Raw genomic sequence first — 17147 nt, forward strand, 5'->3', positions numbered from 1 at the left:
TCCTATTGATTGCATGTTAATTAAAAAGCGCACATGAATACGATCAGAATAAAGTAGAGGCCTATTATTAGGGCAGGTTCAATCTCTTTTAGGTTGGATTTGTACCTTCATCCTCGATCCCTTATTTGGTTCTAGACCTTATGGAGTTGACGATCTCTTGGATCGTTAAGGGGTGTAACCTTCACCCTGTGAACGGTTTACAAGTTCCTAAAACTTGTTGGCGACTCTTTTGCTCTATCTTCTTCCCTTTTGGACGCCACCGTACTTTAGTGTATGATCACAGTGGGGTTCAAGCTAGGGGTTAATGCTTGAAATATTCCCTACAGTTTTTGGCGACTCCGCTGGGGAGGATTTCTATTTTAATTCCTGAATTTGTTTCGACAATGATTTAGAATGAGTGGATGAGACTCGAAACGTTCTAAGTATTTCATGTGCGTAATTTTGATTAACATTATTGTCATATGCATAAAAAAGTTCTCATTGGAAAGAGCATCCGTAATGAGTTAAAAACATAAGATTTTACACGTAGGAAATTTGAGAAATATCGTTCACAACTAGGACCGAAATAACACCGCGCGAAACTGGAAAATTTTGTCGAGCACAGAAAGCTGCTGAGGCATGTGGGAAGTAGCGCCAGGGGCCAGAGCATTGGCGCCACAATTTTAACCATAGCGCCAGACGCCAGCATTGGCGCCAGGCGCTACAGATAAAATGTGGCGCCAGTCTCTGTTTGCTGGCGCCAACTTCCCCCAATACTGAGCCAGAAATATGCGTTCTAATTTCGACCGGTTTTTCGTATTGTTTGCTCGATCCTACTTCCTGATTAAATTTTTCTCACTTTTCTGAAACCCATATGTGTTCTACATATGGACATAACCCTCTGGGAATTCATGCTCCATCTACCTGATTGAACGCTCTGTGCAACAAAGGGTACATCCGAGAATGTTGAATTCACCAAACCATGGAAGCGAGTTTTTTCTAAAACTCGCGGTGTCCCATCCATTCGCGCCAACCCTTCACGGTTAGGCTTCCGCGCGGTGCATCCGGACAATTAACCATGGACCCTCTATTGACTAAACCATATCTCGAACCTTAGAGAACTAGAGCCATGGTTAGGTTGCAAACTCATTGCATCATATTGTGCCTACTTGACTAATTGTGCATTATTTGTTGTGCATATATTCTATGTTTCTCTTAACCATTTGTTTGACTTGTGTTGAGATTAAATAAATTAATGACTTAAAGAACTTTGCCTAATTAATTAATTAATTAATTCGAGTAAATAAAGTCTAATATTTTGATCAGAAATGACCTAGTACGACTTTAGGCATACCCCAGCTGATTAATAACACCGAAAACAGTCCCAGATTGAAGCTCCAGCATTGGCGCCAAAATCTGGACTGTAGCGCCACCCTGTGGAGTGTAGTGCCTGGCGACAGCTCTGTCGTCTGGCGCCAAGCTCCACAGTGTGACGCCAGTCCTGTCGTTTGGCCGACAGTTCGGATTATTGGTTGAGTCATCACCTAGAGTCTAATTAACTAGTTTGCTAATTAATTCGATTAATTTTCGTTGTCATTCATGCCTTGTCGAGTCATTAATTGAGTCTAGTCACATAGTCTAGCCACATGGTCATGACACGAGTCTTAACATATCACCTACACTCACTAGTCTTGGCACGCACTTTGAGTATATGTCACCATGACCATATCTTAGGTTCATGCATGAGTCGGTCTTTTCCGTCATTTGAGTTGGGGTACATTCTACTCCTAATTCTTCATATCCCTCCATCTACATCATTTTCCTTCACATTCTATTCCAATCTTTCTTCACCTCCTCCATCTATCATGTTGAATAAAGTTTGAGTCAAATAATTAACAATAAATATCCCTAATTTCCTTTTCCACAATACTTGGTCAAGGAGAGAAGGGCGATTAATCAAGGACAACCTCTTTATTCAGGTCTCGCTTTTTGATAAACCAATTCGTCAAAAGAGGAAGGCTAAAAAGATAATGGCAACTCAAGAAGAATTCAATGAGCTTAGGAACCAATTGGTTACCGTGACTAAGACACTGAAACTCCTCACACTCAAGATCGATGATCCCGTGAAGCAGCAACAAATGAGCCTCATGCAAGAAAGTTTGAGCAAGCTATCTAGTGACTATAAATTTCAGGGCATGAGTTCACAAGGGGTCTCGCTGGACAAGGAACTTCTTCCACATAAGTTCAACGCCACTGACATCCCTAAATTCAAGGCAACAAATAACCTTTACTTTCATCTAAGAGCTTTTGAAACTATAATGAACATTAAGGGTATCGATAAGAAGGTTTTCCCCTCTCTATTCTCACTATCTCTTGAGACCGTTTGCCAACAATGGTACTTCTCCCTTAACAAAGAGAAAACCTCTACTTGGGAATCGATAGTAAACGCTTTCATTGATGGGTACAAGTGCAATATTCAAGTTGAAACCGATCATAGACAACTTGAGATGCTAAGACAAAAATAGAATGAAGGTTTTACTTCTTTCTTTAATAAGTGGAGGGAAACTTCCGTTAAGATGATTGTGGTCCCCACCGAAAAGGAGTCTGTGAGGATGTTTATCAAGAATCTCCAAGAGAAGTATTCGAAGCATCTAAAATATCAACACAATCTGAATACTTTCAAAGCCGTTTATGACATCGGAATTGAAATCGAAGATGACCTCGCAAAGCAAAAGGCTACTAACAATAGTAACCACGGTGGCTGGAAAGGAAAAAAGAACGATAATCTTTCTTCTTCCGAAAACGCTCACTCTAGTAACAATGTTAGTACCTTTGATCTCAGTGAAGTTTTAGCCATGGATAACCAAGGATCTAAGAAGCGACTAAGGAAAGACTTCACCCCAATTGGGATGAGCTACGATACTGCCTTCGATCGACTCCATGCCAAAGGACTCATTACTCCCATTGGACCTATTCAAGATCCCGCACCTGAAAAGAGATTACCTAGTTGGAATCCAGACGAACCCTGCAAGTACCATCAAGGTAGGGGTCATACTACTGAGAGCTGTTGGAAGCTAAAGGAGGCTATCCAACATTTGATTGATAATAACAAGCTTCCCATGCCTCCAGTTAACAAGAAGAGCGAGTGATGATAAAGGAAACAACACAAGACAAGAGGCGAGCTTCAACGACATGATTTCGTGACTTTTTTTTCGTTTTCTTTTTTATTTTTTACCCTTTCTCCAATAAGTCTAGCATAGGCACCTTTTTATTCTCCTTAGATTTATTTTGTAGGATCATTATATATTTTCTTTTAATAAAATGAGCACTTATTTCCTTATATATGATCATTTCATTATATTGCATTTAAAAAAAAAAAAAAACCATTGTCGAATTAAGCACAAGGTATACCAATGATTTGAGGCACCCCTTGTAGCCACATTATATTACCTTTCACCCTTCAATTATACAATCCTTTCTTCATAAACCACTTTGAGCCTCGTCTAACGATAAACCTTTCTTTTTTCAACCTACATCTACCTAATCTTGGGATGGGATGGTGTGTAACTTATGCAATTCTAAAAAAAAAAGGCTTGAGTGATTTAAAAAAAATAGCAAAAAATAAGCCAAAAAAAATAAAAATAAATAAAGTGTACAAAAGGGTAAGTGTTCCAATGTCATTGACATGAACAATATCTTTGATAAGAACACGTCTCAGATTGCGTCTCTTATCGAGTGCTCGGTACCATGCCTGAGAAACATGAATGCCAAGTGAGTGATAGACCGCATGATCGGGATTGCCCACACTTATTAAAATAAAATAAATGCTAAAGCAAAAAGAGCTAAAAAAAGAGTAGAAACTCAAGCATAAAAAGAATCAAAAGCAAGGTTGAACACCTTGGGGGCTTATCTAAGGTCTTGAGCCTTTATCCCTTTCTTCTATAACCTTTAGCCTAACCACGTTACAACCCTTAAAAGACCTTTTTGAGGTATACACACTTGTGCGAGGTTCGGCTAGAGCTACGTTCGGCCTGTTCCTAACGGATACGTAGGCAACCTCACATCGAGGTACGACCGTAATAAACGTGCATTCATATTCACACACTTACACCATGATCATATTAAGGGATCTCCTATGCTTATCCCTATTCACTTAGAGCTATACTTGGGGGTTTGATCCCTATATCATTAGCTTACCTAGCCTAAGAGTCACCATCATTTGACTCTTCTAAAAATAATATTTTCGCCACACACTTAGCCTTTGCGGCCTAACTTTAGTGTCACTTTCACACACTGCACAGATACATGACCAAATATACTTCCCTTAGGAACCCTTTGTCATGAAATCTTAACATAACGATGAAGCATGCCTTGTCACATCACTCATCACTCATAATTGTCATTACATCGAAGTATGAAGTGCTTAGCCTCCGTGCCTAAGTTACCCAAATACTTTCATCATGGAGTCATGGAGTCAACAGTTGAGATATCCTAGGATGGATTAATCCTTGCACCTTGAGAGATAGTATCATTCAACATGCATCTTCAAACTTTCGATTCTTTTTTCGCGTCTTTCTTTTTCGGGAGAAAGTCGGTACCCTCCACAAAAATGACGGAAAATTTTTGCTTTTTTGCATTTTCGAGTCGCACGATCACATTATGATGCACACACCAGTCATGTACACATTGAGTCATGTCGTGTCATATCACCTTGATTTGAGTCTAACACATGTGTCAAACACTTTGAGTCGAGTCAACCTCGAGTCAATCACAGCGAGTCAAGTTTATACCTTGAGTCGTGTCGAGTCGATAAGTCAAGCGACCTTAAACCTTAGGTCAACCCTAAGATATTTAAAGAGATTGGCAGAGTTCTATAGTAAAAAATAAATACAGGTGCAGCAGAATAGGGAAGACCCTACTCCAGCGCCTGGCGCCAGAGATATTCCAGCAGCGACAAAACAGCAATTTCGGGTTCCTTGGTACGCCAGTTAGCCCCTATAAGCAATTTGACATGATTAAGTAGTATGTTCGATTACAATCGCAATAAGTGATCGACCTAATGAAAGATCGTCTCGCTTAGCTTAAAGCGCCTAAGAATTGGCTCATCACGGAGACACCGACATACTGGTTTTAGCGGAAGAAAAGTTCAAGTAAGATTTAAAGATCGACAAGTGTTGGTCTTTGGTAATTTTCTTCGGAATATTATCGCAACAACTGAGGATGACTTTAAGTAAAGTTATTTTCGACAGCATTCGCTAAGATTGTGGAGGTTGTCACTAAAGATTTGAGAAGATAGCACGAGATGGGCGGTCTTCGACAGCGTTCGCTAAGATTGTGGAAGTTGTCACCCAAGATTTGAGAAGATAGCACGAGATGGGCGGTCTTCGACGGCATTCACTAAGATTGTGGAGGTTGTCACCAAAGATTTGAGAAGATAGCACGAGATGGGCGATCTTCGACGGCATTCGCTAAGATTGTGGAGGTTGTCACCCAGGATTTGAGAAGATAGCACAAGATGGGCGGTCTTCGACGACGTTCGCTAAGATTGTGGAGGTTGTCACCAAGATATGAGAAGAGCGGTTCATGATGAGGCGGTCTTCGGCGACTTTTGCTATGATTGGAAAGGTTGTCACTATGATTCAAGAAAAGGCTCGAGATGTAGCAACATTGATCGACGGCGTTCCCTAGATTGCGGAAGATCGTCAAAACAAACAGCAAGATGGCGTTCCATAGATTGTGGAAAGTTGTCAAAAAAGCAACTGAAGGTGATTTCAAGAGAAATAATCTTCGATAGTATTCCCTTGGACGTGGAATATTATCAATGCGGATGAGGATTATTTCAAGAGAAGCAATCTTCGATGGTATTCCCTTGGACGTGGAATATTATCAAAGCGGAGGAGGATCGTTTCAGGCGAAGCAATCTTCCAAATTGGAAGCAGTTACGGGCGTAGCGGTTTTCAAGCGGGATGGCATTCTCTAGCTTGCAGGATGTCATCACAACAACAACAACAATACAACAAATCGGTTACTTTCAGAGACGTGTGCTCGACGGTGCAAGATACGCGTTTCTCAACTCTTTTATCTGTTTAACTAATGCTAGTTTTGCAAGTATCAGCATTACAAGAGTGATTTAGGATCGCAGAACGTTCTGAATCATTCTCCGTCCCTATCGATACTTTGACTTTTGTTTTCGAAACTTGCGTTTCTCCAAACTCAGTCAAAGTGGGGGCTTCTAAAGACACCCATTTGTGTCTCTCCAAAACCAAACCCGGTGATGAGTGCCTTTCGCGTCGAATCATAATCGAATGAAGCGAAAGTGTGGAAAGTCTAGTGTTGCGGATAGTTTTAATTTTCTTTTCTTTTCTCTCTGTTTTTGAAAACTTATTTTAATAAAAATAACCAATCCAGTTTGGTTGGTCCATGATATGGGTCCAATGGTAGTGTAGTTGGATGGGGCTTGACAAGAGCTTTTCAATGATATATTATAAGCCCAATTCCGATTAATATTGAGGAAGTTATGACCAATTTACCAAACTGGGCCCGATTTGAGCCTTATATGCGGCCCAATGATCTAGGGGAGGGCCTAATATGATTTATCATTCCTAATGCAATTAGGAATGGTTTTAGTCTTCTAGATTGTTCTAGAAGGTTCTTTTCATTCCTAATTCAATTAGCATTGATAAATTGAATTTTGTTGACTTTTCAGAGTTTTAATTAAAATCAAAAAACATTTTCGAGGAAAAGATACGATTTTATCCTCCAGTACGGCAAATTTATATGATTTTCGAAAACGCGTTAAAAACAGGACTAGGCTTGGCGCTGGCATTAGCGCCTGGCGCCAATAACCTAATGTTGGTGCCAGCTCTGTTTCACGTGCGCCAATACTCTGTTTTTTTAATTTTATCTTTTTGGCTGATTTTCTCTATAAATAATGTATTAAAAACTCCGTTTTCATTCATCAACAACCAGCTTTTCAATTATAATCACCTACAATCAGTTTTCAATTCTCTCTCATTCTCTTTAATCATTCGCTAATCCTCATCAAGATTTCCTTAATCATTCATTCATCTTTCATCTTTCTCTTTTTCTAAAACTTGCTTTTTACATACAAAATTCCGCATTCGCAAGATCTAGAAACACCTAGCCAAATTCGAAGTTGCCTTCGCCCTAGACGTGAAAGGTTTAATTTATAAGGGTTTGGTCCCAAATGTCTCTTTCAATTATTTAATTTAATTGTTTTGATTTTATTATTTTCCTTGAAATTACTAACGTGTGTTTTTTGTTATTAGAAAGAGGTACGAGGCATCAAAGTAAGTGTTTTAATGGTTTTTATTGATGTTATGATGTAGAAATCATGTTTAAATTGTTATTATGATCCCTAGTATCATGTCTAGGGTAATTTTAATGTTAAATATGATTGTTACGATGCTTCTTATGTTATTTCTAATATTTGTGATCATTAGTATCATGTTAGGGCTAAAGATTTGATTTTTTTTGCTTAGTGACATGCTAGGGTTTGTTATTAATCTTGTTAGTATCATGCCTAGGATCTTGCTATTTTTATTATGCTTTAATATTAACATGAACATGATTATGATTATAATTGTTATGATTTATGATGTTTATGAATATTATTATTATTATTATTATTATTATTATTATTATTATTATTATTATTATTATTATTATTATTATTATTATTATTATTTTGTTTATGATGATTGTTATTATTATGATTATTATTTTGATTATTGTTATTATTATGATTTATTATGTTGCTTGATTATTTATTGTTATTGCTTGATCACACTTTTTATGCATGTTTAAAGGGAATTTGGTACTTGTAATCACGCTTACTAAGATAATTAATAATCTTGTTAGGGTTAATGTGATTATAATTCAAGTGATAGCCAATAATAGTTTATTTGTGCATTAATATTCAACCAACATAGATAAACAGGTTTAGGGTTAATCCTATTGATTGCATGTTAATTAAAAAGCGCACATGAATACGATCAGAATAAAGTAGAGGCCTATTATTAGGGCAGGTTCAATCTCTTTTAGGTTGGATTTTTACCTTCATCCCCGAGCCCTTATTTGGTTCTAGACCTTATGGAGTTGACGATCTCTTAGATCGTTAAGGGGTGTAACCTTCACCCTGTGAACGGTTTACAAGTTCCTAAAACTTGTTGGCGACTCTTTTGCTCTATCTTCTTCCCTTTTGGACGCCACCGTACTTTAGTGTATGATCACAGTGGGGTTCAAGCAAGGGGTTAATGCTTGAAATATTCCATACAGTAGAGAATGTAGGTAATTTCTCCATAATAAGTTTATTGCCTTGAGTTACACTCATGATTTGAAGGAGTTCATTATTTCCTTCACTAATTGTGTCAATATGCATAGTATCCATTTTGTCGAATCTTTTTATAACTTGGTAAATTTCTTTTAGACTTAGGGGAGTATAATGCATCAATAATTTCCAATTTTGTTCCCCTTGGCAATTAAACATTTGCTCTTCCAGAGTATTCTATCATCTTTGTACTGCCTGACATGGTACTCACATTAAATTATATCAATTGCGAAAAAATATTTCTTATTCTTAAGAATAGTGTGAGTGGTAGCATTATCAACTAGACATAAATCTTCACCATTGGTAGATGATTGAGCTCCAAAGGAATTCATATTCTAATAGAATTAAAGGAACTAAAATAAGATTCACAAAATCAAATTAACAAATGCCTAATAATGATAATAATGAAATATTCGAAAACATAAAAATGTCAAAAACATAAAATTGTCGAAAAAGAAATGTCTAATAAAACATAAAGTCATAGTACTACGATAAAATCCCTACCTTATAAAAAGTGAAAAGTTGTTCTTATGAATAGTGGTTGGACCTTTATACCCTTAAATTTGTTTTTTTACCTTATTACCCCCTTCAGCTTTCTCTCTCCTCTCCATGTGTCTTCATCTCTTCTCTGCTCAAATTGCCGACCAGAAATAATAAGTGCTGAATATTAATTTCACAATTCTCCATTCAAGTGCTGAATTTTACAATTCTCAGTTTTAATTTTACATTTTCAATTCATTTCAAGAAAAAATGAACCAAACTGGCCAACAGAAGTTGATATGAGCTCCATTGAAGTGCTGAATTTAAATTAAACATTTTCAATTTTGTTGGGCAATTTGGTATCAATTTTTCATTTTCAATTCAAGAAAAATTGATACCAAATTGCCCAAGAAAATTTGATATAAGCTGCATTGAAATGGTCGTAGAAGGTGGAGAAGGTTGCGCGGTGGTCGCGCTGTGGCTGGTGGCTTAGGGCGGTAGTTTGGAGTGGCGATTGGTGTTGGCTGTAAGAAGAGGTGATGCAGTGTTGTTATTGTGGGTTGCGGATGGTTTAGTGGTGGGAATGCGAGGTGGCTTTGAGTTGCGATTTGACGGACGAACTTTATGGGAGGTGGGTCACCGGTGCCTCCGACAACTCTTTCTCTCTCCTCTCTATATAGTGCAAAAATACAAGGTTTGTACACCTACACTAACAAAATATTAGTTCTGAATTGTGGCCAAGAGTTGGTTTAGTATTGATTTATACTCACAATTTTGCCACCAATCAGAGATAATATATGTTCTTCTTTTGATAGTTTAGTATTGATTAAGAGTAATTAGTTCATAAATAATTAAATATGGATTTTTAATCGCATTGGTGTAATTATGTGTGATTTTTGGTTTATATGGACTGATTTTGACTTCCCCTTTCTCTCTTTCTCCGGTTATACATGTCTTGGCCATGATAATCTCTATGGTCAAGAGCAAATTGTGAACTACTCTTGGGATGCCATTTTTGAAAAAGGTGGGATAAGAAGCTCGTGGAACTTTAGCTCTAATGTCCCTTTAAATATCAGTAATTTGCTCTGATCTCTACTGTCTTGCATTTTGTTTCAACTTGAACTTTGATTTTTTTTTTTTTTTAAAATAAATAGGTTTTGATTATTAGCCATATGTGTTTTTTTTTCTTGGTCTTTAGATTTTAAAAAATTAAATTGTAGTTATGAAAAATCAAATCTATTAAAAAATTATGAGTTTTATTTGTAGTGTTTATTTTTCCCTTCATTCATAAATATGTTTAAAAAATATGTATTTGTGTTAGTTCATGAAAGAAGAGGAAACTATTTTTGTTGGAGTTGAGTATGAAATAAAATGTTATTTTTTCCAAAACTAAAAAAAGTAGCATGCCAAACGAGTTGCCAAATGCTTGTTATCCAATGTCTTCTCTCTCTATTTTCCTTTGCATAAACTTGATTGAATTGGAGGCATTTGTGGTCTTTGTATTATCTGTTGGTATTGAAGCACATCACTTGATTGATGCTTAGTTATACATATAGAAGCACATCACTTGATTGAAGAACTTGAGGGATTTTCTGACAGAGGCAAAGTTTGATATTGTTGTCAAGGTTAATTGAGTACTAAATTTATATCATCCCTTCATCAAGCTTCTGTCACTACGTGACGAAAATGTGTGATTTCAACTTATATATTGTCACGGCTTTTTTGCCTCTGTGATGCAGATTGGACTCCGCAAAGGATCTAGCTCTTTTGCTGAGGCACATGCTGTTGGGTTTAGTGAAGAGAATAACACTTTAGGTGAGATGTGGGAGACCATTTCCGAAAGTGATCTTTTGATGCTGTTGATTTCTCACTCTGCTCAGGTTTATGTCTCTCTGCAATCTTGCTCCTCTAGCGTGGAAGCTTTATTTTTCACATTTCTCAATTGCATATTTGAATTAGTTCTCTGTTAATTATGAACTTGTACTGTAAGTCGTATCCGTGGTTTTAGTTGAATGTTTTATGATGGTTAAATTAACTTTACCCTTTCCTTTGTCTACATTTCAGGCTGACAACTATGAGAAGATTTTCTCCCACATGAAACCAAACAACATTCTTGGGTTGTCTCATGGATTTCTTTTGGGGCATCTGTAGTCTTTGAGAAAGGACTTTCCCAAGAATTTCAGTGTGATTGCTGTATGCCCAAACGGAATGGGGCCTTCTCTAAGGAGGTTGTATGTCCAGGGTAAAGACGTCAATGGTGCTAGAATCAACTCTAGCTTTGACGTTCACCCGGTTTGGGTCTTTTCATTGATTCTTGCTAATGTATTGTTGGCAGTATGCCTTTTCTAATGCTTGAATTTGCACTCGATATAATTAGAATTTACCATTTCTTTGCTTGTAGGATGTTGATGGTAGGGCTACAAATGTAGCACTTGGCTGGTCATTTGTACTATTCTTTTCTATCAAAGAACATAAATTATATCTACAATTTTTCAGTTACTATTAATTTTAACTGCTATCTGTAATTGGTGACTCAGTTAAATGGATGAATTTGAAAGGTCTACCCAATTAATAAGTAATTAAATGAGAAATAGAATAAGTCAATGACAACATTAGTTACTCCCTACTAAAGAACCAAAAGGTTGTTGATGCAGGATTATGGTACAAAATAACTATGGTGAAAGGTGGAAGAAAGCAATTAGGGATTCAAGGGAATAATCAAAGGTTAAAACAAAGCAAGAAAGCAGGAGTAAAAATCGGAGCTATTTACAAGCAGCAGGTTCTTGAATTGATTCTCATTTTACTTGTCCAACAACTGAAATTTTAACTTCTATATGTGATGGGTAAGCATAATGTTTCTTTTACCCCATGAATTCCCTTTTTCTTAAAACCGAGAAACTTCACATTACTTAAATAAGGGTGTTTCATATTGTAGCAGATTTCCCAGAATATCCTACAACATCAAAGACAAGAATGAGTGCTCGACAACGGGCGATTTTGGGGATTCCAAAACCTAAACGCCAAAAGCAATCAAAGACAGGTGAATGTATCTAAATAATAAGCTATGCATTTCTCTGAGTTTTTAAAGAATTGTTTCGACTGAATGTTTATTTAAAACTGCTTATAGCCGGTGCTGCAATAAATGTCGGCCAATCGCTGCCTACTAAGCCCATGGAGTTGCCTGCCCCTCATTTTTGCAATAAGTATCGTGCAAAAAAGCTAGCCTTTGAGTCATTGCATTTTTGTTGCTGTGATGGTGAAGTTGAAATTGCTTCTAATGCTTTACCCCCTGAATTAGATAAACTTTATACTTCTAATGACGATGATTCGGATCATTTTCAGACATATTCTCGCCTTTACAATAACCTCTTTGCTTTTAGCTCAATTGGTGGATCAATGGATGGGGATATTCATAAAGGAATATATGCTTTAAAGGTTCATGGCCAAATTTATCATAATATTCCTGACCTGTTGCCTGATAATAAACCACCAAAATATTTACAACTTTACTTTTACGATGCTATGTTTGAGGAAGAAAATAGACATGGTCTTTTTCCAAACTTATGTCCGAGTATAGTTTCCTTGATCATGGCTATTATGCTTTTGAATCCATATGCCATGTTTTTCAAGTCTCTTCGGGAGATTGAAGTCACTGAAGAGACTGAAATCAGGCTCAATAAACACCCCGTTCTTGATCAACGTGTTTACAATGCTCCGACATCCGAAGAAGTAGCTGTGTTATGGAGTGAAGGTACTTCATCTAGCCAAAGCAATAGCCCACATATCATTGTTCATGGGAAATCAAACAAGAGCCATAGGATAGATCATTATTATGGCTGTTACGATCCTCTACAATACCCGCTTCTATTTCCTCGAGGTGACTGTGAGTGGCATCACGGTTTACTAAAAATGTCTCACGGAGGACGGTCCCAGGTGGAAGACCTTTCAAATATTGTCATTTCAGACAATGTTCAAGAGGCAGCTGATTTGGTAACTGAAGAAGGTTCTGGTAAGACAACAAATTGTAACTACTTACACCAAAAACATGTTATTTAATTTATGATATTCCCATATTAATCATGTAAATGTAACTATTTTTATAAAAACTAATGGAATTGCAGCTGCTGCTCGGGGGAAGAAGGGCAAGCTTATTTCTTGCAGGGAGTACTTGTAGGGAATATTTCAAGCATTACCCCTAGCTTGAACCCCATTGTGATCATACACTAAAGTACGGTGGCGTCCAAAGGGAAAGAAGATAGAGCAAAAGAGTCGCCAACAAGTTTTAGGAACTTGTAAACCGTTCACAGGGTGAAGGTTACACCCCTTAACGATCTAGGAGATCGTCAACTCCAATAGGTCTGGAACCATGACTGGTAGTTCGGGGATGAAGGTACAAATCCAACCTAAAAGAGATTGAACATGCCCTAATAATAGGCCTCTACTTTATTCTGATCGTATTCATGTGCGCTTTCTGACTAACATGCAATCAATAGGATTAACCCTAAACCTGTTTATCTATGTTGGTTGAATAATAATGCACAAATAAGTCTATTATTGGCGGTCACTTGAATTATAATCAAATTAACCCTAAACAAGATTATTAATTATCTTATTAAGCGTGATTACAAGTACAAATTACCTTTAAAGATGCATAAAAGGTGTGATCAAGCAATAACAATAAATATCAAGCAACATAATAATAATTATCAAAATAATAACAATCATAATAATAATCATCATAATAATAATTATAACAATTATAATAATAAATCATAAAAATAACCATAATAATGTTAAAGAATAATACTAGCAAGATCCTAGGCATGATACTAACAAGATTAATAACAAACCCTAGCATGTCACTAAACAATAAAAATCAAAGCTTTAACCCTAACATGATACTAACATGAATATGAGGAAATAAAATAGGAAGCATCACAGAAATCATAATAAGCATAATACTAGGAATCATTGTTGTCATTCAAAACATCAAGCATCCTAACATGATACTAGGAATCATAATAACAACCTAGACATGATTTCTATATCATAATATTAATGCAAGCAATTAAAGCACTTACTTGGATGCCTCGTATCTCTTTCTAATAACAAAATACACACATTAGTAACTTCAAGGAAAATAATAAAATCAAACAATTAAATTAAGTAAATGAAAGAGAGATTTGGGACCAAACCCTCATAAATCAAAACCTTTCACGTCTAGGGCGAAGGCAACTTCGAACAATGCTAGGTGTTTCTAGTGCTAATGTATGAGGAATTGTGTTTGTAAAAGGCTAGACTTAGAAAAAGAGAGAGAATCAAGAAATTCTTGATGAGAGTTGGTTATTGTTGATGAGAATTGATGATTGAAAACAGAATTTTAAGAGGCATTTTATAGAGAAAATCAGCCAAACGGATAGAAAAACAAATCAAAGTTTCAACGAGAATAAAACACGGTTAGCGCCAGACGCTGGTCATTAGCGCCAGGCGCTGAAGGTTAGCGCCAGGCGCCAAGCCTTAGCATCAGGCGCCAATGCTTGGCGTCAGGCGCTAATAATCAGTTTCACGCGTTTTGTTTTTATCATATCTTTTGATCCGGAAGTCCAAATAAGGCATATAATATGTCGTTGGAAAGTTCTTGAAGTCTAATTTCTAACCCAATTAGAATCAGATTAAAATATTTTGTAGATAAAAAGAAATGGCCGAAATAGTGGAAGGGTGTCAGTTTTGGATAGAGTTTCATATTCCATTCATATCTTTTTTTATTATAACTCAGAATTAATATCATAATATGTCATTGGAAAGATAATTTCAAGATCTATCCAACCATATAAAATTTTGATAAAAATTATGAGGCAAGAAAATAATATCTGAATATATTCCACTTCGTACAAAACAAGGATTCTAAAAAGGAGTAGTTTTATTCAATTTCAAACTCTTTGAAACATAATTATCAATCCTAACTCCATTAGGATTTAAAAGAACCTTCTAGAGTATTCTAGAAGACTATAATCAATCCTAATAGCTTTAGGAATGATAATTAATAATAGGCCCTCCTCTAGATCATTGGGCCGCATATAAAAACCAAACCGAACCCAGTTTAGTATTTTGGCCATAACTTCCTCATTATTCATCGGAATTGGGCTTATAATATATCGTTGTAAAGGTCTTTTCAAGACCTATCCAACTGCACCACTATTGGACCCATATCATGGACCAAACAAAGTGGATTGGCTGTTTTCTTAAAATAAGTTTTCAAAAACAGAGAGAAAAGAAAAGAAATTAAAACTATCCGCAACACTAGACTTTCCACACTTTCACTTCATTTGATTACGATTCGACGTGAAAGGTACTCATCACCGGGTTTGGTTTTGGGGAGACACAAATGGGTGTCTATAGTACTATGCATACAAGTTTCAAATGCGTGATGGAAATTTCATCCTACGGGCTGGGCGGCTGTTCTTGCAATATATTGTAGACATGTATGTGAAGATTGAGAATACTAGGCTGGATTTCTTTAGACAAAATCAGGCACAAATTAGAGCTGAGCTATATCAGGGTTTAGTAGATACACTTGAAGGCGGTGAAGCAAATGCATCGAATGTAGGTCAGTGTGTTATCCTCCCTCCTTCCTTTTTGGGGGGGCCTCGTGATATGCAACGACGTTATCTCAATGCTATTGCTCTTGTACAACGTTTTGGGAAACCGGACTTATTCATAACAATGACATGCAACCTAAATTGGCCAGAAATCAAAGCAGAGCTGTCACACGGGGAAAAAGCACAAAACCGACCCGATCTTGTAGCTCGTGTTTTTAGAGCAAAGCTTATAGCACTGAAAAAAAAATAAGAACAAGTGTTTGGAGAGGTGGCTGCGTTCATTTATGTAGTTGAGTTCCAAAAAAGTGGCTTGCTACATGTTCATATGCTCATTATTTTAAAGCTGGAATTTAAGATAAAGCATCCAGACTCATTTGACAAGTACGTGTCCGCTGAAATTCCTTCCCATGAAAACCCACACTTACGAAAAGTGGTCTTAAATCATATGATACATAACCCTGAATGCCCATGCATGAAGCATAGAGGAATGGAAGGGAAATGCAAATACGACTACCCTAAGTCTTTTTCTGATATTACAACAAGCCATGAAAGTGGGTATCCTGAATACAGACGCCGGGACACATGTGAGTCTATTGTGATTCGAAGGAAAAGGTTGGACAACCGTTGGGTCGTTCCATATAACCCTTATCTATCTGCCTTATTCTACTGTCACTTGAATGTGGAGGTATGTTCAACAATTCAAGCAGTTAAGTACCTTTACAAATACGTTTATAAAGGACATGATCGGGTATCATATAAAGTACAAGCTTCATCAGGCCCTGGAAATGAGATTGAGCAGTTTTAAGCAGGTCGTTGGGTATCCCCTTGTGAAGCCGCATGGAGAATATTTGGGTTTGACCTGTTTGAAATGAGCCCCCCAGTAGTAACATTGCAAATACACCTGCCTAATTAGCACAGTGTGAGGCTCTCTCCCAATGAACAACTAGCTTCTGTTGTTTCAGATAGGCGCCGAGCCCGTACTTCATTAACCGAGTTCTTCAGAATGAACACCACTGTCCCAAACATACCAAAATACACATATGCAGAATTTTATGAGCATTATGTGTGGAATCATGCTACAAAAACATGGTCTAAGCGGGCTAATTTGCGAACTGCAATAGGACGTCTGACTTTTGTGGCTCCATCCGAAGGGGAAAGATATTTTCTCAGTTTGCTACTAATCAATGTAAGGGGACCAAAATCCTTTGAAGATTTACGAACAGTCAATGGCCACCTTTGTGCAACATTTCAGGAAGCAGCCTTGAAACTTGGTCTTTTGGCAGAAGATGATGCCGTTGATAAATGTATGGCAAAGGCTGTTATTACATATATGCCTGTAGACACCTAAAAATGTCTCCCCAAAAACCAAACCCGATGATGAACAACCTTTCACCGCCACTATTGGTCGGGTTTAGTATTTAATCCCGAGAGTTCTTAAAAAATCGTATTTAATTAAATTCATATTTTTGAACGGTCCATGGATTGGTCTTGATGTTTGGTAAAAGCATAGTTTTTATTTCAGCCCAAACTTATTATTTAATTTTAGCCCAAACCCTTTTTTATTTTTGGCCCAAACCTTTTGTTTATTTTTATTTAATTATTTTCTTATTTTAGCCCAAATAATAATAAGTCAGAAAAGGCCCGAAATTATCAATCGGCAATTAAAATGCCGAATGAAATTAGGGTTAAAAATGTATTTAGACGGAAAAGTGGGCAGGAAATTCCCGCGCCACGGTAGA

The 17147-nt window shown here is 36.9% G+C and overlaps 1 protein-coding gene across 1 annotated transcript; it reads left to right on the forward strand.

The window, feature by feature from the left end:
* The first annotated feature begins 15289 nt into the window (after nucleotides 1–15289).
* On the forward strand, nucleotides 15290–16756 carry LOC145624850 (uncharacterized). The gene is made up of 3 exons (XM_081677937.1): nucleotides 15290–15610; nucleotides 15752–16093; nucleotides 16322–16756. Exons 1-3 carry the CDS (start codon nucleotides 15290–15292, stop codon nucleotides 16754–16756), a joined length of 1098 nt encoding a protein of 365 aa, XP_081534063.1.
* Nucleotides 16757–17147: the final 391 nt, after the last annotated feature.

The sequence above is a fragment of the Chenopodium album genome, chromosome 3 (genome assembly GCF_948465745.1).
Source record: "Chenopodium album chromosome 3, dcCheAlbu1.1, whole genome shotgun sequence".
Taxonomy (NCBI): Eukaryota; Viridiplantae; Streptophyta; class Magnoliopsida; order Caryophyllales; family Amaranthaceae; genus Chenopodium; species Chenopodium album.

Coding starts and splice junctions, on each gene's coding strand:
- LOC145624850 (XM_081677937.1), top strand. CDS start 15,290: ATGTATGTGAAGATTGAGAATACTAGGCTGGATTTCTTTAGACAAAAT. Junction 15,611..15,751: donor CACAAAACCGACCCGATCTT/GTAGCTCGTGTT, acceptor ATTATTTTAAAG/CTGGAATTTAAGATAAAGCA. Junction 16,094..16,321: donor ACTGTCACTTGAATGTGGAG/GTATGTTCAACA, acceptor CTGCCTAATTAG/CACAGTGTGAGGCTCTCTCC.